Genomic DNA, 25,629 nt, shown 5'->3' with positions numbered 1-25,629 from the left:
TGTACCTGTCAAAGAAAAATACATGTATTTTATTTTAAATTTATCAAGTGAAAGAGGGAAGCGATAAGAACAGAAATTATTGTTAAGGAAGAAATTCACATGCCTACAAGAAACAAACTCTGCAATAGCAAAACAAGCAGCTTCAGCCTAGTTCCTCCTCATAGACTCTCTACCATACCCTGACTTTACTATCACCATCTGCCAGAAGGGCAAGTTCTTCCGATGTGATCTGTATATCTCGTTCTTCTTCCATTTACCAGCAAATCCTGGAAAGTCATCCTATCCGTCTCCAAAATTAATTGAGTCACTAAACCTAATTCATATTTTTTTGTGTCTTTAAAACATTATGCAATTGTTTGAGTTTGGGATGCAATTTGATTTAATTCTCTGTTATTATGATCTATGCTGTGAACAGTTAACAGAGCTAGAGACTTTTTACACCGGCTAGGTTGTGCCCTCTCATGCTCACACGCACATGTTTAGATTTGCTCTAAAATGCTTGTAGACCAAGACAGTTTATAAATGAGCAAACTGCATTCATGCTGCAAGGACTTTGTCATAAAAAAAAGGTATATTAGCACCACTGAAGGAGATGAGTTTGATTCAGCTGTTCCAAACTTTACCTCGCCTTACAGTTCTGCAAAGTTACAATCTTCACCTTCACTTAAACTCCTGCAAGCAGATAGCTGCGCTGCCTTAACTACATGCTCTCAAAAGTGAAACACATCCATCTTTGGTGTTTGCAGTTGACAATTTAATAGCATTTTCTGCTGTGCATATGCTGACCTGCATTTTCTATTGGTTGTCACCATGCCTTTTCAGAACAGCAATTTTTCTTCAATCTTAGCAGACATATGGCTCATTATGGCAAACCTAGATGACAACTTTGATGTTTCAAAGGTCAGATTTTTTCTGTTATCTAAGTAAGGAAGGCTTTCCCCCCCACCCACCCCCAAGACCACACTGGGAAGACACATACATTTCTATCCTCCTGTCACTCAGGAAAGAGAACAAGGAGCTTTGCTCAAGATTTCAAGTTACCTTCTGGGAGTTCCTTTGGTTTTAAAAAGAAAACTCCTAGTTTGATTGCTACAGATGTTTGTACCAAAGTGAGAAATAGCTGCCCTGCTCGTCACAGGGAAGGCAGTGGTGAAGAGTTTATGAACTGTAATTACCAGCTTACACACTCAGGCTCCCTCCTAAAAGGAGAATCATTCATCATCCTCTTTTGTGCTACTAACTCCTTAAAAGGCCTACTTAGCTTTAACTCCAGTGTATCCCACCGCAGCCAGGCTCCCCGAGAGCCTGCGCCAGGGCTACCTAGATGGATTTCAAAGGGAACATCGCCCGCTTGCCTGCCTTATTTGGGAAACCCTGACTCTGCAAGGCTTGGCACAACCTCTGTGACCGAGTAAGCCTTTGTAAACCTGGAGCTTTGACAGAGATTTAATGAGAAGGAACCTCAGGTTACTATGAGCTCCTAGCATCGGCAAGAAATAGAAATGAGAGTGAAAAGGGAGGGCGGGCTGACGAGTCACCAAGCGAAACTTGCAGAGTTAAAAACAACCCCGAAACAACCCGGCGAGCAGCCTTCGGGAAGGCTTTGCGTGTGTTGCGTGTAAAAACCTTCAGGAAGGAGGAAAAGGAAGGCCGGGGAGCAAGCAAGCGAGCCGGCGCAAACCAGGCGGGCAAGTCGCCAGCGGCCCGGGGACACCCTCGGCCAGCGGCCCGGGGACCTCCGCCGATACACGCACACACATACACACATATAATAGATATACAGACACACACACGCAGCCGGGCAGGGCCGGGGGCGGAGCGGCGCCGGGACGCCCCTGCATCCAGCGGCGCGGCCACCGCCCGCCCCCCGCACCCCCGCGGCGGGCAAGAGGCCTATGGGGGCGCGGCGCCGCTGCCGGAGCGCCGGCAGCCCCTCCCCGCCGCTGCCTGCGGGAGTGGGAATAAAGACAGATAGCGGGGCAGGCACCGGCCGGGCGGGAGAGCGCAGAAAGTTTCCTGCGGAGCCCGCGGGCGGCGGCAGCGATGCCCGTGCTGCGCGGAGCGCTGGGGCTGGGCGGGCGCCGCCGGCCTTAGGGGCAGCGAGAGCGGCGCGGGGCCCGGCAGCGAGCCCCCGGCCTCTCCTCCGGGCGGCGAGGGGGAAGCACCCCGGGCAGGGACGAGAGAGCGGCGCCGTTCGGAGCGCGGGGAGGGGGAGCGGCACCGCGGGGAAAGCCGCCGCCGGCAGAGCCCGTGGGGAAAGATGAGCTTGTTGTCAGCCATCGACACCAGCGCCGCGTCCGTCTATCAGCCCGCCCAGCTCCTCAACTGGGTCTATCTCTCTCTGCAAGACACGCACCAGGCCAGCGCCTTCGATGCCTTCAGACCCGAACCCTCCTCGTCCCAGCACCCCGACCTCGGCTACACCAAGAGCACCCCGGAGCTGGGCTCCTCGCTCAGCTCCAGCTATCTCAACAGCTTCTTCCAGCTCCAGCGGAGCGAGGTGAGTCCGCAGCACCACCGCCGCCGCCCGGCGCGCAGCCCCCAGCCCCCCCGGGCCGCAACCGCCATGATGCCTGGGCAGCTTCCCCCCACCCTCCGAGCCAGGACCGAGCCCGCCGGCGGGACGGGGCAGCCCCGCTCCGCGCCCCGCACGGCTGCGGAGGCTCGGCCGGCGGCGCAGGTTCGTTCCCCGGCCCCTTCCCGCCCCGCCGGAGCGCGCTGCCTCGCTCCTCCGGCCCCTCGGCGCTGGCGGCGGCGCCCGTCCCGCTAACGGGCCGCCGGGGCGAGGCGCCGCCGCCCGGGCGGCATTGGCGAAGCTGCCCCCGCCGCCGCCTCCGCCCGCCGCCCGTGTTGACAGTCTGGTAAATGGTTACACCGATTTCCCTTGCGCTGCCGGGACGGTGCCGGCGTACGAGGGGGGAACACACAGAAAGTGCTACAACCGCAATAACATGCAAAAATCCCCCTACCCCACCTTTTTGAGACTTAAAAAAGTCAACAAAAAGAATATATGTAGTTTAAGAGAGATCAGAGGCTGACATTATTTGAAAGGAAGAGATATAAACAGGAACGTGACAAAAACAGAGTGAAAAAAGTTTTGTGCACATTTCATAACACAAGAACAAGACTAAATGAAACCAAAGGGAAGGAAGCTAAAAAAACAGGGTATGCAAAGACAATTCACTGTGGAACTCCCTGTCACAGGAAGTTGTTGAGGTCAAGCAGTTCTGCATTGGAGGGACTTCACATGCATGGAGATACTGCAAGGTGGCACCTCACTCACAGCTTCTCCACAAAAGATCCAACAGTGTCATTACTCCATACCATGCAGCTCTTGCCACAGACATTCAACGGTGGCTCCATTTGATGAGGGTTAGATGAGCTATGCAGCCGACCAGCTCTAGCAGTTCCCACAGAATGACATTTCAGAGCCCTCCCAGCACCATTTAAGTTAAAGCATAGGTTTAGAAAGTACTCTCAGTCAAAATACATGTTTCTGTTTATTCACCGAAGATACGAGGTTGTTAAAACCACATCAAATTCCCTAACTATTATGGTATTATAGCTCTTAATAGTTAAGAGCTGGAGTTTTATATACATATCCTTTTTTTCCTTAGTTAGAAATTTCACAAAACACATCCAGTCTCAAAATATATACTTTCAAAAACAGTGTCTATTTTCAAATCCATTCAATCTGATCTACCCAGCTTTATTAAGCACAGCAAAACATACCTAGTTTAAAAATACACAGACTTAACAAGCACATTGATTTTGCAAAAACACTAACAGGCAGTGTAATGTAAACTTCCAGCTACCTACCTGTTGATTACAAATTGTAGATTTTGCCCCTTTCTGCTTGGCTTACAAGCTTCGTGGTGCCCAGGTAGCGACAAGACTCCAGGGGTTTGGACTTCCTCCAAACTGGAACTCCATTCAGGTCCGTGTTTGTTCAAGTTGGGATGCATTCTGCTCACAACGGGTCCTTTCTCTTCCTGGGAAAAAAAGGAAGAAACAAGTAAATGGAGGCTACATCCAGGAAGCCTTTGAAACAGTGTCTGAGAAACAGTTTTCTTTTCCTTAAAGTTCCCCCCAAGTTGGTTTTCTGCATCCACTGTACTGGTTGCAAACAGGGGCTAATCCTTTTGTCACACTCTCTCCCTTTCCACTTGGCTCACATTTCTTTCCATTTCCTCCCCCCCCCCCCCCAAACTCTTTTCTCCTTTCTTCTGGAAAATAATTTCCCTGTTAGCCAGGCCTTCCCCAGCCCCAGTTCAGAGCCATCAGCCCCTTCACAGCCTCCCCAGCCACGCTGCTTTTGCATCCCAGCAGTCACCTCAGCTGCATATCTGCATGGATTCCTATCATCTATAAGCTGCATGGCTGCAACTTTTTTTTTTTTTTACTATTTTTAACCTCATTACAGTTTCCTGAGCCCCATGAATGACAACAACTGAGAATGCCAGCTCTGTAGAAAGCCTAGGGCATTCAGCGCTCAGGAAATAAGAAGCCATTTCATTCTATGCAGATATTTTAATATTTTTGAAAGATGAAGTATGTTTGTTTGTTCCAGTTAATTTTCCAGCCTGTGACAACAATAGCATTGACTGTGTGGCTGGCGGAGACACTTCTATGTTTCCAATCTTTACCAGATCTGTATGTCAATACAGAGTAACCTGAAAAGAGGGACAGGGACACAGCCATCTCATATGGCATGGGAGTGAATCTGACTTCCTGGATACACCCCAAAGAAAGCAGGGAGCCCTTCATTTCCACAGGCCAACACTGCCTGCTTCTACAGCAGCTTTCATTCAAAGGTTTAGAAGGTGTTAGAGATACTGTTGCTCAAAAAGAGTTCCGTCAATATGTTAGATGCTCCGTTCTTTCCAAAAATTAGACTGCTTTTTTGGCAGGGGTCATCCAAGAGTTTCCTACAGCATCATGCTCTTAATTCTTGAGATTCTAACGTGTTTATTTGCAGGTGCCATTGGGTATACACTAAGTATTTCAACTGCGTAAAATTATTTTGGGGAGCATTAGCACCATATGCTGCTTTTGCATCAAGTGGGCTTATGCTATCTTTGGAACTACACATAGCTTTCCACAGTTAAACTGTTGACTGTTTTCTGCACAGTGCTTGCTTTGGTTAGTATTTTTTTCTTCCTCCCAGTTTTGTCCTGGGTTGGCTTAGGCTAGAGCTGAGCTGTGACAATGATTGACACATAGCTGTACACAATATTTGGAAAGTGACCTAATGAGGGGCCAAAATAGCAACAAATGGAGAAGTGATAGGATCATAGGGTGTAAAATAGTCTCGTGTCCTGTATGTTGCCTTGCAATTGAAAAATTCTGGAGAAGGACGCTTGGAATAAGAGACAGCACTTGTGAGAAGTCGCTATTATACAGAGTTTGCAAGTCTGCATGGCAGTGCCTGTGTATGTGACTTGCATGCTGACCAAAGGAACTGGACAGAAAAAAAAGTGCCAGCACCCACAGAGTAGTCTAGCACTGCACCAAGATTTTTGTCCTCCAGACTTTTTCCACTACAATGGACGCCTTCTAAATAAACATGATGAACACAGCTGTTTGGTACATAAAAGCCCATTGTACCAGGAAAAAAAAAGCAATAATAAAGGTTTAAACAGTAAAGTGACAATGAGTGTTTTGTTCTATATGCAAGACTCATTTTGCAAAACAGACCTGCTTTAAATAAAACTTTACTGCAGCGTTTGTCCTAGATATGAGACTAAAGCATGTTAGAACATTAAGATGCATTAAGTTGGCTACTGAACTGAGCTCCACCCTCATTATAACACCATATATCAGAGCCAAGTATTTGAGGTTTTGTTGTGGGGCTGGTTACATGGGATTTAACGTGTTTGAGACACAGCCAGGTAACTGTGGCTTTGTGTCATTGAGTGGTATAACTGAGAAAGCTACAGGAAGGGTGTAAGAGACTCCTATAGTATTTTTCTGTACTCGCAGTCAGCATTCAACCAGATCAATGCTGACTTCTGTCAAGAAGAGACAGCAACTAGAAATCACCATGTTATAATAATCAAATTTGTTTCTTTGAACCTAGAGCACTAATTCTGGCACAAGCCAATATTTACCCGTGAGAAGGAGCCTTTGTCCTAATGAATTCTTTGCCCATGTGCAATACCCTGTGTGTCTTTCAAGATGAAAATTCCTTCTAGAAACCTCTATAGCAGCCACTTTCCTGATCTAAACCAGATCTTATTTAAGCACAAATAACTGCATATACTAGATTAGAAAATAATCAGTGTTTTCAGAAAGTAGTTCATGTTTCTGACTCAGGGACTTCCAGATCCAATCCTTATAGGCAAGAGAGGAACTAATTGCAAATGAGAGAACTGGAGGTAGCTCAGTTTGCTACAGTAAGGTGGATATCACTCGCTTAGACAGGAAGATTTTGGGAATTAAATAAAATTGGAGTGTACTGTGGCAAATAACACTCAAACTCCTGTGGAACAGAAGCAGGTCTGCAACACTGGGATAGATACTGCTTATCACAGTTTCCCAAAGAAATAAAGTTAATATGACAGCAACAAATCCCACACAACGCTAGCAAGAACAGAAAAGTGTATGGAAGGAAGTTGGGACTTCCACAAAAGATACTTTTTGTATCAGAAAAACTTGTTTTCTACTTGTTCTCCAAAGAATTAGAGGAATACACACTAGCCTGATACTTGATGAAGACAGATCTGTTCTTTAGCCTAAATGAATTAATGTGGAGGATGGTAAGATTAAAAAAATTCACCATTCTCATAGTATCAGAAGAATACAGCAAATGCCATACAAGATCAGGCAACCGACCCACTAAATTAAGTGTCATATCTCTGAGAACAGCCATGACTAAAACACTTGAAAAGAGAGAAGAAAACACCTTGTAAGAGTCTTCTCACAACCAGTACAGTCCTAAGGCAAATACAACAGAGATGCAGATCAGCAGGAACAGCCATACACTCCAAAACATTTCTGATTCCCTTGATATTGTGAAATATTAGTTATTCTAACACAGAGCATATTTCTGACACACAGAGTGCTTAATGTGCAGTCAGGACTTCTTGCTTCACACTTTCAGACTAAACAACCACAGTTTTATCTCATTTTATGTAAGAGTAATTATTGGCAATCAGAGTAGTGCAGCATACAGGTTGCATGCGGTACGTGCAATCATCCTTTAGTAACAATGATTATTATTTGATTGATTTCCTCATCTTCATTTTTCTCACTGTTCTTCATGTAAGCAGTAAGAAGTCAGCAGCTTTGTCCTTCTACAGATTGCATTGAAAAGGCAATAGCTCAACAGTTTCCGTGCACTCCCTGCCTCAGAATTATTGTACATTACAGATATTTTGTGGCTAAAGTGCCAGTCAGCTCCTTTCAAACTGCTTTTCAAGAAGTTAAAATGTCAGTTCTCATACTGGTCCTTGTAAGAGATTCCAAGGAGCTGAATCTCTATAGTCAGGAGACAATACACATTTGGAGATCTTGGTGGCATCAGCCTCCTCCATCCTCCCACACAGCCAGCTCTAGAGCCCTTTTGACAATATTGCCTCAGCACACAAAGTGCAGCTTTCACAGCCCACTCTATGCTGGACGCAGAGTCTCAGATCCTATTACAGGTATCTGAGCTAACAACTACTCTGTTTCCAATTCCAGTTGGATGTGTGCTTTAAAATGCAAAAATTTGGGTTTTTAAGTCTAGAAGTATTCTTTTTTTGCGCCCCCTGTTCTTATTTCTGCAGCTGTGGCCTCCTGCCCTGGTATTTCTCTCTTTGGAAAACACCTTATTTTGCCAGGGAAGAAAGAAAACATACGTGAATGTACTATAGGAAGTGGAGTCTGAAAATAAGATCTGTGTTTTGTATAAATGGGAAACTCAAGTTATTGTACAAATTACACTCTTCCATTTGTATCCCCTAGATACACCTTTAGGCGTATCTACTCTCCAGAATTATTTTTGTTGTTATTGTTCTGTGCTGCATATGGTAGATAACCTTCTTATTTCTTCACACTGAGCCTAAATTACCAAATAGCAATTTGATTGCAGAAGGGAATACACAAGAGCCAAATTTGCTTCTCTTAAGAAATTATGCTACAGTTATGTTGCTTTTACTCAGGCTTCCTTACCTGAATAAGAACAGCAGAAAGCTCCCACAAGTAAGAAGAAATGAAGATACATTGAAGTTACTCCAACGGCCAGAGCCTCTTTTTGTGGCTTCCTCACCCTCCCTACACCTGAAGCCAATGCTGTTGTAGTTCTGCAGCACACCCGCACTACCTCTAGCCTTAACTAGTTCAAACACGATTCACAGCTGGGCTTTACTTTATGGCAAAAAGAGTGTTATCCACCATAGACTTCTGCAGCTACTCGCAAGAGCTAAAATATTAATTGCTGAACCTAAATCTAGTCTTCCAGAAGAGGAATATGGGCTTTCTGCTTTACTATTGATGTCTTTTTGATAGGTTAAAAAAAAAAAAATAAAAAAAGCAGCTATCAATAGAAGATGGACCAATTATTTGTATACTTTCTGATTATTTGAAAATTATTGCCAACTCTTTTAAAACACTTGGGAGAAGCACTGGCATTCACTTTCTGTCTCACAAATACATCCATGTCTTGAAAAACTTGCCAGGCAATACATAGAAAAAACCCTCCAATCCATAATTGGAGGCAAAAGCATGTAGAATTCTTGTTACAATCCTATTTTATACACACAGCTTTCAGTTACACAGTTATTTTATGCGTTTACAGTGTCTTCCATCCCAAGGCACCCAAACAAAGGGGTGATGTAATTGTATGTTGGGTAATGATTTTTCATCCCTTCCTCTTTTGCTCTGCAGACACAGGCTCAGTTATTCAGAATAGAAAAGGAAGATCCTTCTCCAATGAACTGCACAAATGATCAGACAATCAACTCTGACTTGAACATGGAAGTTTATGAAGTATATGGAATGAATGGATAACCAAAAGGTGTACACAACTGCTGTTATCCAAAAGCCAATCCCCCTCATCTTCCACCCTCCCCCCCACCTTTTTGTTGTTTGGGGAATTTTGTGGAGTTGTAGGAGATAGATAGTAAACAACTTTTATCAATGGCCCTGTTATTTTAGTAATAAACAATTAGAAGAAAAGATCACATTATTGACAGTCGCTAGGTGAGGATTAATGCAAATAGTTTTCTAGTTCAGAGTTTAAGTGGGCCATAAAAAGACACTGATACCTGATTCAAGCAATATTTAAATCTAAGACCAGAGGATCTTTTCCATGCTACTTTAAGAAGCATAAAACACAATGACAGTGCAGTTGCAGAAAGCTACAGGAACAGATATCACAGAGCTAAATCATACAATACTGATAATATGTATTTGCATAGAAACGAAAGCAAAGGTGTTCTGTTATATAAACTAAACACATAAATACAAATGCTGCCTAAAAAGGGATACTGGTTATCACCTTAAAGGTTCTGAATGGTTTTGTGAAATGAAATATTCATACCTTAGTTTCTGTTTTTTTCTCAGAAAAATTGCCCACAGCCTGATGCCCATTTTGCCACCCTTGTGGATTGCCCTTCATCTTTTACAAAGCCACAATGAAATGATTAAATTAAATTGAAAGAATATAAGTCTTGGCTTCATGGCAGTTTACTTAAGTTCTATCTGGGTTCCAGAGAAGTTATAAAGGATCAAAGGAACCAACTAAGTTTTACAAAGCTATTCAAATCTTACAGTAATGCTGTCATAATTCAGACAGATAGTACTTCGTAAGTGTCACAGTTTAGATCACTTTTTTTTTTTTTCCCCTGCAGGTTGGTTTTTGTTCTCAGAAATGTTACAAACAGTCTCTGATCTACTAAAAGTAGAACCTAAAATTATAGACAGATTCACTTGAGGGAAGCAGAATAAATGCAGGTTTACGAGGCCTGGTCTTTGTCTGTGTCCTTCCCCGTCTAGCCAGGCCAGCACAGCTGTTCAGAGTTTTGATGATTTTTTAAGTTTTAACATATGACAAGACTAGCCCATTATTTCTGTCATGTGCTTTGGTGTAGGCAAATATTAAACAAGGCCAATACTTAGTCTAAGAGCAATATTAAGGAGCCTCTTGTAGGCCCTTTTTCTTAGCTCTTTTAACTGCTGCTGATAGGAGAGCTGCTGCGTGGTCTTCTGATCACATATCTTAGGAAATACATTTTGCGTTTCTACAGATTTAGTTTGAAGATAAGCAAATGCCCTCATGGTCTGGGACTTTTCCTCTCATATCCAAAGCAGAACTAAATTCCTGCTGTATTAAACGACCACCCACACCTACTCCCTGCCCATGGCAGGATTTGGTGTCTCTTTTGAATGAACACAAGTGCAATACCCTAGAAGGATCGCAGGAATCTGGAAATCTATATTTACATCTCAGCTTACTAACTGCCAACGAAGCAAACATTTCAAAGGGATCATCTTGCTCCCATAGGTTTCTCTCGTCAACCTAGGGGTTCCAGTTTTCTAAACTTGATTGCACTTGTAGCAGGAGAATTGGAGCCTGTATTTCTTCACACCAAGCCAGCCTGCCAGGCCACTATTTGTGTGTAACCATTAGGGCTCTGGATACCTGTGGTTGAACGGAAAGCAAAGGAACTATTGTACAGTCATTGCTTGCCGAAAATGGGGGATTAGTAAGAGCTCTTAAGAGGGTTTGAGCATCCGTGAAATACAGAGGTGTTTTTATAATCATCTTTCTTCAGCGTACATCGCAACCGAAATTAATAAGAGTAATAGATTCATGCCTCTAACAGAGGCAGCCTGGAAAAAGATCCATAAGTCTGCTTGGAAACCAGATTACTCAGTTGTTATTGTTATGATTTATCTGAAGCAGATTGTGAAGTTTTAGCTTTACTTGCTCAGATCACACTTCAAGCTGTGCTGTATCACAACTGATTAAGAAGGTGGCTCTAAACATAGATAAAACTATCTAAAAGCTGGAATCACAAAATGAAATCCCAGTCTGCCATTTGGTACATGGAAATAATTTATTTTCCTCACTACATTCAATTTAATAAAATTTTTTGTCTTCCCATGAGTGCAGGAACTGAGGCCCTAAATGCATTGCAAGGGGCCCATTTTGGGCAGATGATGTATTGTTTCTACCTCTGACAGTGACCTTAGCTTTGCCTCTTTTAAACTTTGGCAGCTGTCGCAGAGGTTTCTGTGCCAAGAAGGCATTACTGAATGTAAATGATATAAACAACACTGTCTCAGACTTAAAGTTAGATTTAACCCAAAATGGATATTTCTTAGCAAAACCTTTCATCATGCAAGAGCTGCACAGGAGGTAAATGCTTTCCTAAGTGTGTCTTGAACAGGCACATATCTATTTCCGGGTGTTATTTTTCTTATGTTTGGAGTGTCAAAAGACCCACCAAATGAGAGGAAACCCGACTCTTGTTTTTCAGACTGCAGGTCAGATTGAGACAAGATTTCCCGCAGGAAACAGAGATGTTAACAGAAAGTGCAGGGGTCAAAACTTGTCCGTCCGTTTCTCCCCTCACTTTACGCCGTACAACCTTCATAACTGCCTCCTGGTCTGAGAACCCTGTCTCGACAAAATAGGCTTGTTTTTGGAGGACGTGAGGAGGCGGTGGGACGGAGGTGCCTGGCAGAGGCCCTCCCCGCGCTCGGAAAGGTCAGGGAGGTTGGCGGTCTGCAGCCTGGGGAGACTCAGCTGCAGGCAGCGGAGGGACAGCCCGAGGAATGAAACCTCCTGTGGGGATGTGTTAAAGTAATTTGCAACGTGAATGGTCTCCCTTGTCCCTAATATAGTGCTCATGTGTTAGAGCTTCTCTTTAACAGAAGTGGGCAGTTGTTTAGTGTTCAGCGGGTGAAAAGGATCCCTGCAGAGCTTGATGCAAGATTTAGAGAGTTCCTCCAAGACTGTACACCTCTGGCCAGAGGAAATCTCTATCCTCTCCTTTCCCATCTTTCCACATCTGCTATTAAAGGCTTTTTGTGAGGCCCCTGTACATTGTGTGAAACACGTGTGGCCCACTGACATCCACAGCAAACCTTTCCCTGAGGCTGGAATAAGGAGAATCATGCTACTAGTGAAGAGCTAAGAGGCTTTACCCGAGCTTCAGCAAGCCTGATTACAGTGACTGAGCAACTTCTTCACTGTCAGCATTTAGTTACTTCTACACCACTGTAGAGTAAGAGGGGCAGCAGCTCTTTTTTTAAGATCTAAGAATCTGTAAAACTCTTTGAAAGCTTTGGATCAAGATGTTAAAAGTTAGCAGATAGAAAGCAAGGCAAGATGGCGGCATGCATTGCTCTTTGAGCCTGCCATGAGCTGAGGATGTGCTGGTCTCACACAGAGGAGCATATTGCACCCACTTGCTCATCTGCACAGTCTCAGCCGCAATGAACAACTACAATATGAGAAAACACAGCCAGCCAGTGGTCAGTATAAGCATGTATTTATCTAAAGCCCTCTACAGAACAAGGGTGAATTAAGGTGTACTTGTTTAATCAAACTAGCTAGGAATGTATTAATTAAGGTTTACCTGTCTTATCTACATTTATCTTTGTATTTAGATGAGGAGCTTGAGGAAATCACATTTTACCAAAGTCAGCCCAAAGACTGGATTTTTGACAGCTAACTTAAACACTGACTTCAGAATGAAACAGAAGCCCAAGTCTATTTTTATTCCTCCAGGCAAATATTTTCTTCACTGAGTGATGAGCTTTGCTTGTGGTTATCCAATGATAAAATGTTACTGAGTAAACTCTTAAGCTGTTTTCTGTAGAAGTTATCTATAATTTATCAGAGGAGCTAAAGCAGACATAAGCCATACAGGAGCAGTTTTTGAGGTTTTCCAGTTCAGCCTTGGTAATTAAACTCCCCTATTTCTGGCTCAAATACATACAACTAAATTTATAATAGTATTTTCATTTATCCTTGCTATTTTCAGAAGGCTTTGGAGTTGGCCAAAACCAGTATTTCTGCATTGGACATTTTCTTTGGGGACAAAAACAAGGAACTGTTTTGACCACTTATAAAGGGCTAAAGCTCAGAAAGGTCGCAGATTTGCCGTTCTCCACACATTATCATCTTCAGATGCGGCTGTTGTGCTTCCACACACATTGCTTGGCCCCACAGATAAATCCCACATCATCAGCAAGCCTTGTGGCACTAACTGGGAAGACTAGTGCCCTCAGGTTAAGTTTTGTGTATTAGCATGTACAGGCCACTGAATTACTATTTGGATAGCTTCAGATTTCCCCCTCCTCTGACATGAAAATAGCAACTGAGTGAAAGCAATGACTTGTCTAGCCTACTGTTTCACTCATGACACAGCATGGGGATCAGTTGTTATCTTCATGAATATCCAAGCTGATAAACAACCTCAGCACCTTTTGACATTTCAGTGCAGGGCTAATAATCAGCATGGCTAGTCTGTTTACCATCATACCCGACTCATAGACTGGAGAATGTTTATAATTTACCGTATATAAAAACCTTACTTTTTTCCACACTGATGATAGGGCAACCCTACTGCTTTTTCCAAACTTCAAACAGCCATGGCGCCTGGTGACTTAAACTTCATGCTAGAGGTTAACACTGCTTTATTTTTTGTTCGCTTTATAAGGTTGGCAACATACTTAAAAAGTAAGTAATTAAAAATACTTTGCTCATCACTTTTCAGTTACAGACTATTTAATGTAGTGGAAGAACCAATGACTGGACTATATTATAGGAACATTGAAATGCTACAGGACCTCACTTCAGTATGTGCAATTAAAACAGACAACCACTAGCACAAATCTTACCAACTTATGGCTCAAGCAGGCTCTTTCGCAAGTCCTTCAGAGATGCTTGTAAAAAGGCAAGGATTTTTTCGTATTGAACTGATTTTTATTTTTTTTTTTTAATGTTAACCCACTACATTTCAGGTGGAATAGTCACAACAATGGTGCCACATCCAAGGGAAATTGCCCTGCTAAAACAGCCACCTCTACCAACTTCAACATTAAGTTTTTTAACTAGCAGAAACAATAAAGGACATTTGCAATTAGGGATAATATACACCAAATCCAACAGTTTTGGGGCATTATATGGCTCCTCCTATCCAATTTTAGCTATTGTACTTAAACAGCAAATAACTTCTAGAAGGGCAAGAAGTTGCATTTTCTCCATGCTCATTTGGCCAGTTTAAATATTTCTTTCTCTTTATTTTAACTGGTGATGTATTGTGTGTGTGTACCAGTGTAGTTTCTTTTTTTGGTTGGGTGTGCGGGAAGGAGGTCTTCAAAGGGGTGGGTGAAGTAGTTTTTAAAGTATAACTCCAAAATAAAAATAAAACCAAACAACACCCAAAACACCAAACAAATGTACTGGCCAGGCATAGTCCAACCAGCACAAATCATACATATTTCAGGTACCTGATGGATTTGTACCCCTTTAGCAGTGCCTGAAGGGTCCAGCAGCCACAGGCAGAAACTACATTTTCCAGATATGCCTCTGCATTTCCAGTCCCATGCCTAGAAATTTTGCATCTTAACTCCTGTATTTCCTAATAACAAGGTTCCATTCGCACATAAAGAAATTGCTGTCACTTATTAATATCAGATGTTCTGGAAAATAGGTAATCTCATCACCTCTGGGCAGAATTAAGTGTTGTCACAGTTGAAATGCAACATGCTATCTGTGCTTTCTGCTCCTCATTACAAAGTATCTTTACAGCTAAAGCAATTGCCAAACTAGTGGGAAGTTTGGAAAGGAAGACTTACCATCTATTTGTTCAAATGTTTTGTTGCATATTCCTAAAAGTACAGTTGCCTTTATTTTCAACACAATACCATCACTAAAAGAGAAGCTGAAGAGATATATTCTGTTTCAGTATTTCCTTATCCACCTCTTAATTCAACAGTCCCAAAAGCCGTCTCTAAAAGGCAGGGACCAGCCAAGGGAAGCAAGAGCATTTGCCAAATCATTCACATAACTAGGAATTTCTTAGAGGTGAGTTAGATGCTGGAAGTCTTGAGTCACTCACATAGGTCACTGAACTGGAAATCAGAGTAACAGAGCTACGGAAGACAATAGCTGCCTCTTTTCACAAAGGACCACATGGTAACCTTACAGATTACCTGCCCTTTAACTGGAAACACTTAGCAAACAAATAACAAAGGAAGCCTTATTTCTCAACACCACCAACAAATATAGTTTAAAAACCTACTGAGCAGAGAGGTTGCCTTTAGAAAGTACACCACCAGATCTTCAGTTTGGTTTGCATTTACCTAAGTCAATGAGCTTCATAAGAAGAAAACAAAATCAACAAACAAACTTACATTATCAGCTCCATCTTCCCACCAAGCCAGTTTGGAGGTTTACCACCAGGTCTCCCATCCTCCCACTACAGCAAGATAAGGAAATCCTGAATTCATTGCAGCTGGCCTGATGAGCCTTGCAATTAGGACTTGCAGTGTGGTCTTTTGGCTTCTTGAGAGCACTAACCCTTTCACTGCCAAATCCTTTATATTCTGTCATAGCTCAAAATGAGAATCCAAGTGAGGCATTATTTTTGGTTTCAAAGCGTTGTCTTCTTTTTAAAGAAGTAGGTTGGCTTTGCTGGGGGCACACCATGAACACAAAGCTGCTATTGCTTTTGGTGGAATCCATCAGAGGAGCAGTCTCCCCCCCCACCTCCGAGTGCATACCGATACACTGGAGCCCAGAATGAGCCAGAATGCGTTTCCCTCCTCCTCTCTATTTTTCTTTCTATTGTCGTCTGCATGAAACCAACTTTCTCCCCGTCACTCTGATCATCCCCTGGACGTTCCTTCTGAGTGTGAAGCTAATTCAGAGTTTTTGTTCAAAACCCTTCTTAAAACTCCCCTTTGCAGCAGTGCAAACAGTTAGTAAGGGTTGAATTGCTGATTTGCTCAATTAAGTGCCCCAGATTAAAAAAATACTGGTTTATGCATGTCAGCAATATTGTTTCATACCTTGTCTTCTACAAAGACTAAATCACAGTTTGCTTCTATCATATTAATTACATGTTCCTGGGCTTTTGCTATTTGATTCCAGGGGCTGGGATGGTCTTTCCCACCATCCCCCCCTTATAACTTGGCTTTTTGGAACAGCTTTTTTCCTCATCTTCTTCTGAGGAACTGGAGATTTCCACAGCTAGCAACAGGATGTAGCACAGTTTGTGCTGGTGCTCTTTATAGCATCTTTCAAGTGCCAGATTGATGTGTTTTTCACATGGACTCAGGGTTGAACTGATATAAGACCATTTTCCAGGTCAGATTGGCAGGAACTGTTGAAGCAATTTGCCGGACCCTATACCAGGAGGCTGCATCTTGGGATCATCTAGGAATTTTCCTTAATGAATTCATTGTTGTTTGAAGCACCAGTGACATAAGTAATTTACATCTTCTCCTCTACTGTCATCTTCTGGGACATTATATTTGTGTCTTTTACATAACATTTGGCCTCAGGATTATTATAGGGAAGTGTTTCATGGTGGTGTATGTAGACTGGACGCTTTGACCTGTCCAACTTTGGCACATATCGCAGAAACGCCCTGCCAGCTGAACCAGGTGGCCACTTTCAGAGCCATATGTCAGGCTTCGGCCACAGAGCTGTTGGTGGCTGCTAGGCTTATGATTTAGTGTTGGTACAGCCTGTAGTCAGATGGGATCCTGGCTTCTGGCTGCCATGGTTCAAACAAACCAAAGTTTGTAAACAACTTTTGCTGATGGAGTGGGCAAAACTATGGTGGTTGCAACCGTTATGTTTCTGTACTGACCTGGAATGTGCCAAGGAGGGCTGGTGGAGGAGTGAATTATGTAATATCCAGTCGTGCTGCCAAATTGCTCCCTTCTAATGGGGGTAATAACTCAGCGTAAAGGATACATAGAAAAGAAAACAGCCACCGCTGCGAGCCATATGTCCAATTCAAAGCCCACTGAAGGCAGCAGATAGGTATGTGGGTTTTTTTGTCACTGCGTTGGTCCTGGAGGCAGAAATAGCAGCCTCCTGATGGGCAGGAGTTTTATATTGTACATCCCCAGGGGATGTTCCAGATTTCTGCAATGGGTAAAGAATTTGGGATTTCACACATTCGGTATGTCCGTACACCCTTCTATAAAAGTCAGATAATAGTGAATTTGCAAAGTTACTGATGGGTGTAATGCATGTGAAGTGCTTTAAGAATCTCTTGTCAAGAGGGGCTCTTAAAAAGAAAGATTTTGTATTATTCCAAGTGTATGTAAGAGAAAGTGGCTCCTAGGGAGACAAGAACTTCTAGAAGACCCTTAATTAATCCTGTTTTGGCATCCATAGCACTTCCTCTTCCTTTTAACAATTTGATGCCAAGAATTTCTCATTCCAGCAGTGTTCAATAAATCCTAGAAAATAAGTTCCAGTGACCGTTGGAGGTATCTTTGGTTGCTTGATGGCTAAAGCAGCTAAAACCTTTTTGTTAGTTTTTGAAACAGCTTTTCCTTTTAAAATGTACAGGTTTAACCCCTGAAACAACATGACTGCTTCTCCTCTCAGCAGCCAGAATGTCTTGCACCAGCACAGAACTGTGCTGTGCTGGGGGTAAAACGATGGGTGTTTCGGTGCCAGGACACGTATGACATGGACTCTACCCTGTGGCCCTTGGAATTGTTCCTACTGCTGGGCACCAGCTTCAGCTTTGTGAGAGGGGTCAGTGGAGCTCAGCACATTGTGTTTGGCTATAGTGAGGCTGGGGTGAAAAAGATTTCTGTATGGTGCTTGGCCTACCACTTAGGCTGAGTTTTTGTTGACATTATACACCATCTGCAGTGGGGTGGGATTCAGTGATAGTTGGGACTCATCCAGGTAATTGTGCCTCGAGCTTCTGTATGATTATTTCATAATGTGACTGTTACCCAGAACATGCACTCATCGTGCAGACATCCTGAATGTTTGAGATCTGTGAGACAAATATAAGTGAATTTCAGGTTTATTTCACAATCTCTCTAAATCAATTTCAATGCATGTGTTCGATATGTATATAACACATATAAACATGTATGACATATATAAAGACTCCATTGAAATATTTTGATTTAATAGCACTGAAAAACAAGGTCTCCACAGAGGGACAGATTGGACCTCTTCTTACCTCACTTTCCCATAAGCCAGCAGTAATGATTCTGATGCCAGAATTACATGAGCATAGCATTACCGTGAGGTGTACCAGAACTAAGAAACACCCTGTGAAATGTGTCCCATCATTTCAGGGTGGAGAGGACTGTCAATGGTTGGTCCTGTTTCTACAGTGATTCATTACCACGTTAATTTATTTTTTTTAAGTTATTATTTACTTTTTAAACTCCTACTACACAGTTTCTTTTGAGCCCTAATACATTAAAGTGAATCAATCCTTGTTATCTCTGTTAGGGAAATTAGCTATTTAGGTGATTATGGGTTTCCTGCTGTTCTAAAACTACTGAACAGCAAATTGGGAGTTTCTGATTTTGATTTGCAGGCTGAGAGAGTGAAGATCCTATTGAGGTGAAGTACAAAAACTAGGTATTTACTGTTTATAAGGAATGTTTAAATCACAGCAGGTTTCCCTTTAGAAAATCCAAGGCAGATGTTTATTGAATGTTTCTTGTCATCGTTTGAACATGTGACTTTATGTTGACTGTCTTATTACCCAGACTGGAAATTAAAATCACTTCACATTTTTCTTGGTGTTCTTTTCCTTTCCCTGACTTCAGTATTGTTTGTGTTAGTAGTTCTGGACACAAAAATGTTCCCTTTTGTGGGCTGTTCTTTCAGCTTTTTTGCCGGCATATTCTAAACGTACCATGAATGTGGTTATGATCACACACAAGAAAGCAATCATAGCTTAGCAGAAAGGTTGTACTAGGTGAACCATGGCAAGCTCAACAGTTTGCTCAGCAGTGGGGTGACCAGCTCCGTTGCATTGCCTTCATGAAACCTCTTTATTAATGGCCTGTATATTGCTCTCCTCAAATATACCGCCATGTTCCTAATAAAAATAAAAATAGTAATAATAATAATAATAATAATAATATATAACATTTTTTCTGCTGTTTTTATCCTTCCCCTACTTAGATGAGTCTCAGAGCAATCCGTAATACAATACTGTTTGATGTGAGCTTTTGCTTTTCTTTTGCAGGCTCTGAGCAGCAGTCTGTACAAGAGTGCATCACCGTATGGCTCTCTTAATAACATTGTGGATGGGTTAAGCTCCCTCACTGAGCATTTCTCTGACCTATCCCTTTCTTCAGAAGCCAGAAAACCCAGCAAGAGGCCACCTCCTAACTACCTGTGCCACCTCTGCTTTAACAAAGGACACTACATCAAAGACTGCCCACAGGTAAGGAATATACAAAATTCTGGAAAAATCTTTGTGAAACTTTTCACCATTCCTTCATGTAGTAACATAGAATTTGACTGAAATACCTATGTAGAGTGAGTAGCGCTGAAGAAATATCTTGACAAAGTGCCAGCTAGCCATGTGTTCTTTTAATCTATTCATTATCACAAGGCCTATGGAAAAATATGCTATTTCATTTGCCTAATAAACATTGCGAAAGATAAAAATATATTAATCTAGGTACATGAATAAGTAGACTTTGGAAACTTAAAAAATGGCTACTATGTAATTTTCTGTCACGGAGACTGTGTAAAATACATTTTCAAGCAGCGCACTGTATAGTCAGTTTGGCAATGGCACTTAATAAAAATATAACAAGTTACATATGTTAAAGTAGAATAAATTGTTACACTGGATGAGAACTTTGTATCAGTAACAAAAGCTCCAAGTATATCTGGTGCAAAATGTCTTTTGTCTCATAGAAGAGGTTTGCTATACTTGGCAAGATGTGATGATCTTGGACTCTTAGAACTTTTTTTGTAGTGGCGAAGCTGGCAATATTTATTTCCTTAGAAAAGAGGTGTAAACCTGAGTGCCCTAAAACCACACACCAATTATTTTTTTCTGAGCCTCCAAGCCACAGTGTGTGAGGTTTCTCCATCCTCTCAAGTTTCAGCTGGATGCAGTCTGTGTTGTTGGCTTAAACTTTCACAACTCCAACAATATCCTATGTAGAGTCCCAAGGAAATTAACGTGCTGCCAGTACTCTAGAAATGCAGATGTGGACATTACCAGCATCCGCCTCACTATGACTTTAACCTCCTACCCTCTTAATGTGTGATTTTCAGCAGAATTAGTCTGCATAGAATTAACTACAGTTCATTCACAGCTATAAGCCAAAACACAGGTGGAAAAGCATGTGCCAGCTGAGCAAGGTCAGCATGAAAACAAGTCTAATATCAGATGAGCTTTAACTGAATGTATTCTTCCTGCTGTTATGTATAGTCTAAACTGTTTTCTTCAAGGATTTTTGCTGTATATGTTTTATTAATTCTAACAAAAGCTGTGGAATTAAACTACATTTGCAGTGTTGGGTGTGGCACTTGAAAATATTTTACCTCATTATTTCAATATATGTTGAGTAAGGCAGTTTTCTTAAAAAAAAAAAAAAAAGAAAAGAGAAATTTTCTTTGCTAGGAGATCAAAAATATTCTCGTTTGTATACTTCTCTTTTTAATGTACTTAGTTTATCTTATTACAGCAAAATACTGTGATAGAACGATGTAATAGCATACATTACCTACACAAAAAGGATTAAAACTACAACTACTAAATATGTGGCAGTGTAAGAGTGCTCAGCTGAGGGAGATGGCTGTGCTGTGTGGCGTAAGAAACCAAATGAAGGCAACAGGTCTCTTGACAATCAATACGTGCAAGCTGCAGCTCACTCAGATAGTCCCAAGTGAATGTGAATGTTGTCAGTAATGCATTTTTTATTTCATACGTATTTTTACAGTTTGAGGGACTAGGAATTAAAGAATAACGATAAATGAAGACATATCCATGGAAATCCAGGAAATGCAAACAAATTAAGGGTCCTGTAGGAAGATTAATTCACTTAAATTGCACATCTTATGTATTTTTTTAAGATTTTACTAGCAATGTCTTCAATTTCTTGGTGAACCAGGACACGAAAAGACTTCCTACAGAGCGTACCCTGTGGCTGGCTAGTGAGTAATGAGTGAAGGAACACAGGACTGGGAGGCATCTGCTTGCTCACTGCACGTGGTCTTCTACAGTTACAGACAGCTATATCATACAGCCCCTTCTGTAAACAGATCAAGTTTTAGTTGGAAAGTATTTCAGTATTTTGCCCTCACTTCTGCTGATGTGGGAAGCTGCTCCAGAACCTCAGTCCTCTCTCAATTAGAAATCTTCCAGTTTCTAGGAAAAATGTAACTCATAGCCACTACATAGTCATTTGTTCTCCTGCCAACATTGTCCTCCACTGAAATAGCTCTTCTCCCTCCCTGGTGTTTATCTCAGGATGTATTAATAGACTGCAATCATATCCTCTCTCAGCATTCATTTTGTAGGGCCAGCTGAGCCAGGTTTGCTCAGTCTGTTCATAAAGAGTAGATAGACTCTCAGTTCCCTCATCCTTCTCATGACTGTCCTCTTGTCCTTCTCATCTCTTCCCACATGTATGTATGGCATCTCAGAACAGATCCAGATGTCCAAAAAGGCCAAAAGAATCCTGGCTTGTATCAGAAATAGTGTGGCCAGCAGGACTAGAGAAGTGATTGTCCCACTGTACTCGGTGCTGGTGAAGCTGCACCTTGAAACCTGTCTTTAGTTTTGGGCCCCTCATCATAACAAAGACACTGAGGTACTAAAGAGAATGCAGAGGAGGGTGACAAAGCTGGTGAGGGGTCTGCAACCCAAGTCTGATGAGGAGCAGCTGAGGGAACTGGGGCTGTTTAGCCTGGAGAACAGGAGGCTGACAGGAGACCTTATCAATATCTACAACTACCTGAAAGGAGGTTGTAGCACCGAGGGGGTTGGTCTCTTCTCCCAAGTAGCAAGTGACAGGATGAGAGGAAATGGCCTCAAGTTGCACCAGGGGAGGTTTAGATAGGATATTAGGAAAAAATTCTTCATGGAAAGGGTTGTCAGGTATTGGAACAGGCTGCCCAGGGAAGTGGTGGAGTTACCATCCCTGGAGGTGTTTAAAAGGCATTTAGACGAGGTTCTTAGGGACATGGTTTTGTGCCAGAGTTAGATTATGTTTGGACTTCATGATCCTCAGGGTCTCTTCCAACCAAAATGATTCTATGATTCTATCTCATCAGTGCCTCTTGTTGTGTGTGCACCTATCTGTTTCAATAGATCAAAGTTTATGTTATTTAGGGAACAGGTGGTATGCTTTATTGGACATTTCTAACTCAAGTGTTTTATGGTCAACATGTAATTGCTTTCTTGAAAAAGAGCAGACTTAAGTGTTCACAGAAACTTAAGCACTTCCCATATTTTGTCTAAATCTGAGGACAGATCTGCAGGGGATGACTCTGTGTGCATGAGTTATGTTCAAAACTTTCAAAACATTCTGCACAAAAAGGGAGCACCAGCAGCAGGATCGGGCCATTGTTAGGAAGACCCCATTGGTTACTACTGCTTTTGATCATAACCGATTTCTTAATTTGAACATTATATGCACTACTTAATAGCTTGGATTTTGATGCTTAGTTTTTCTAGTGCTGTCAAAAATGAAAGCCGTTGTGCAAATCCTACCAAAAAAGGGCTATAGCTATGCATTTTTAGAGTACATAAATTCAGATAGAGAAAAGAGATAAACTAATCAGATTTGGACAAAATGGATATCAGTAAATCATATTGTATTTTTACTTTCTTTTTAAGTAACTGTCTAATAAGAAACAGATTTTGAAATGGAGCGCATTACGGAGTTTTTCCTGCATAACAAAGAAATTGTGTAACAACTTTGAGACTTTATATCCTCCCTTAATTCTGCTTGTTATAAACACTGTAAAGACGTGTGCTCTTTTTCTGTTGCTATAAAAGTTGATGGTATACCATACTGAGGAAAATACATGTAACAGTTCAGATTTATATCTTAAGTGGAGATCATATTCTAGGAGGTTAAATAGTTATAAACAAAAAAGGCCAGCTTTAGTATTTGAGTACCTCGAGTACCTACAGTTTCTCCAATATTGTGTCCAAAACTATGTTGGGAAATTGAAATAGGATTTAGCAAACTACTAGTGTTTTAGCATGTAGTTTGTGTGATCTGCAGTGATAGAAAGTGTGCTTTCTGTTTTAGAAACTGCCAGAAATGAGAGCAATGTTATGCCTACAATTCATCATTTCCGTTTTGCCTACGTTTGCAAAAACTGTTTGTTGCAATTATTTTGTCTATAAGAAAAACAGCACTTTCTATGTTTAGTGTCATCTTTATAGCATACCTACATTTTCTATGAGCTAATTTTTCAACCTCAGTGACTTAGATAATAACATCTTACTCATACCTCTCTGATGTTCTTTCATGGACAGAACTCACATTGACTTGAATGAAGTTAAAAATGTCGAGAGAATAAAGGTTAAAAGCAATGCTCTTAGTCTTAACATGATGGCTCTCTTAAATTATCATTGACAGTGCCATCAAGTATACGAAGTATTTCTCTCTAAGTAGCAAGGAAAATGAGGAATGAGAGTACTTTTCTGGTCTTCTTTACTAGTGGTTAGTTGCATGATACATAAATATGTACAGAGGTTTATCAAAACTTTGTTTACTTAATTGTGTACTTGAAGGTACTGTGCCAGTGTCCGTTGTACATATGCATGGTAACCATAGATTTTCTTTCCCTTGCCAGGACAAATAATTATGAGCTTTGGGGCCAGTAATAGTTAAGATATATGATTCTTTATGACATTTATTTATCTAGCAGATGTAGAAACTCATAGAAGACCTTTTTATAAAAAAGTTCCATTGTCTATTTCCACCCATTATCACTGTAGTCTATATTTTTAAATCCTACAAAATAGAAACGGTGGCATTGTTTGTACTGTGCATGGCTTGTACAAAATGTATCTTGCTCCTTTACAGTATAGGGATGTCATTGACATTACCACCTTTCCGTGATGTCATCTCCCTAAACAGAGGCCTGTCATGTAGGTTTAATATGCAGAAAGTATGGGATAATGTGGTATACTGTTAGATACAGTATATATGGACATATGTGAATAAAACATCTAGTTCAGTGTTCACTGGCTGAGTGATTGAACACCTGCCATAATCCAGAATCTTCTTTGGAAAGGAAGTATGTGGACACGGATCCCTCACTTATTGCATACGTTATTCCTTCTTTAAGTTCAGCAGTAGCAGATTAACAGTAAAGGCAGCATCAGTTTGTACTTGTAGAAGTCCAAGCTCAGAGCTCCAGCAAAGCATCACTGTATGCAAAGTTTCCAAACTGCTCTACCCTGTGTTTCTGCCAAGCACCAGTTCTATCTACTAGTCTCTCTGTCCTAACTTTATTCAGGTGCTGTCAAGTCCTTCTGTGATAATAGTGCAGGCTTGGTCACTCAAAAAATGAATACATGGTTCCAGCCATGTTTTTCTGAATGCTGAACAAGGAGACTGCTCTGGATAACCTGTGCCAGTGCTAAGCTCTCTGAAAATTCTTCCTGACAATTCCTGTAAATTTCTGCACAGGCAAGGAACTCCCACATCATGGAGACATGGTGGAAAAAAACAAAGCGGGCAAATATCACTGTTCTGCAGTCAAATCCCTGGTGTGTTACAACTATTTAGTCCAGTCCCTGAGAGATACAGAACTATTACACAGTGTGTTTCCAGATTTTACACCGTACTCGTAGACGAAAATGCATGTGCGTGTTTACAGAAGAATAGACATGCTACCCCAGACATATACGTAACAGGAAACAATATTAGCTTCATTTTGCACTGCATTTTTAAATCTGTGAATGAAATGTATGGAATGATCCATATTAATGAGTCCAACAGTGGGAGCCTTTCCATTGCCAACAGTGATCTTTGAAGCAGATCCTGTAAAACCAAAGTACCTTGAGAACACATATTCAGGTCAGTGGGACTAGTAGGTAGTTACTGCAGCTGCTTGAGTTTGCACAGATTTGCTTTTGTGGTTTCATGCAGGATGTAGAAGAAATCAGACTCAAGCTGAGCTTAGTCCTTTCTTCTTAGTCCATAGCTTGCTCTGCCACACCGTGCTGCCCTGGAGCTGTCCCTCCCTGTGGTCAGATATAGTGGATCTTTGGCAGTAGAGTTGGCTCAGCAGGCAGCTATTTGGCTGCAAGGTTGCAGTGACTCTCATGCCTGAAGCATTAATCTAATTTGTCTTGTGCATTATGGTTGTGCAAGGATCTCAAATATGTCTGCGCAATGCAAAGAGTCCACAGCTGTGCTTCCTCTGGGTACCAAAGGCTGGCTAAGATGGAAGTGATGAACAACCTGCCATCCTCATGAAGACAAAAAGATTTTACATTTCTGTCTTTTGTCTTAGAGATCTTAATTAATTAAAAAAAAAAAAAAAAAGGCAAAAGAAACACAAACCTCTTGAAATTTATTTTTCTTTTTAAGTGGAAGATGGTGTTTCAGAGAGCTCTGGAATGAAAGGAGATCATCAACTTTGAAAATTCTTCCACATCACTCTGAAAGTAATAATTTTTGACAGTTGCTACA

General features: G+C 41.7%; 1 protein-coding gene across 1 annotated transcript in view; it reads left to right on the top strand.

Annotated features, from left to right (window-relative positions):
• Positions 1–2,260: 2,260 nt before the first annotated feature.
• The window catches only part of ZCCHC24 (zinc finger CCHC-type containing 24), a gene marked incomplete at both ends in the record, with an annotated part of 110,221 nt that continues 86,852 nt past the window's right edge, over positions 2,261–25,629 (top strand). Inside the window, 2 exons of the mRNA XM_080347500.1 lie at positions 2,261–2,500; positions 19,191–19,391. Of these exons, the coding sequence (XP_080203626.1) occupies positions 2,261–2,500; positions 19,191–19,391 (441 nt within the window). The remainder of the gene's footprint in view (positions 2,501–19,190; positions 19,392–25,629) is intronic.

This window comes from Nesoenas mayeri (assembly GCF_963082525.1).
Source record: "Nesoenas mayeri genome assembly, chromosome: 7".
NCBI lineage: Eukaryota > Metazoa > Chordata > Aves > Columbiformes > Columbidae > Nesoenas > Nesoenas mayeri.
Note: the sequence above shows the minus strand (reverse complement) of the source record. Positions and strands in the feature narration are given on the sequence as shown.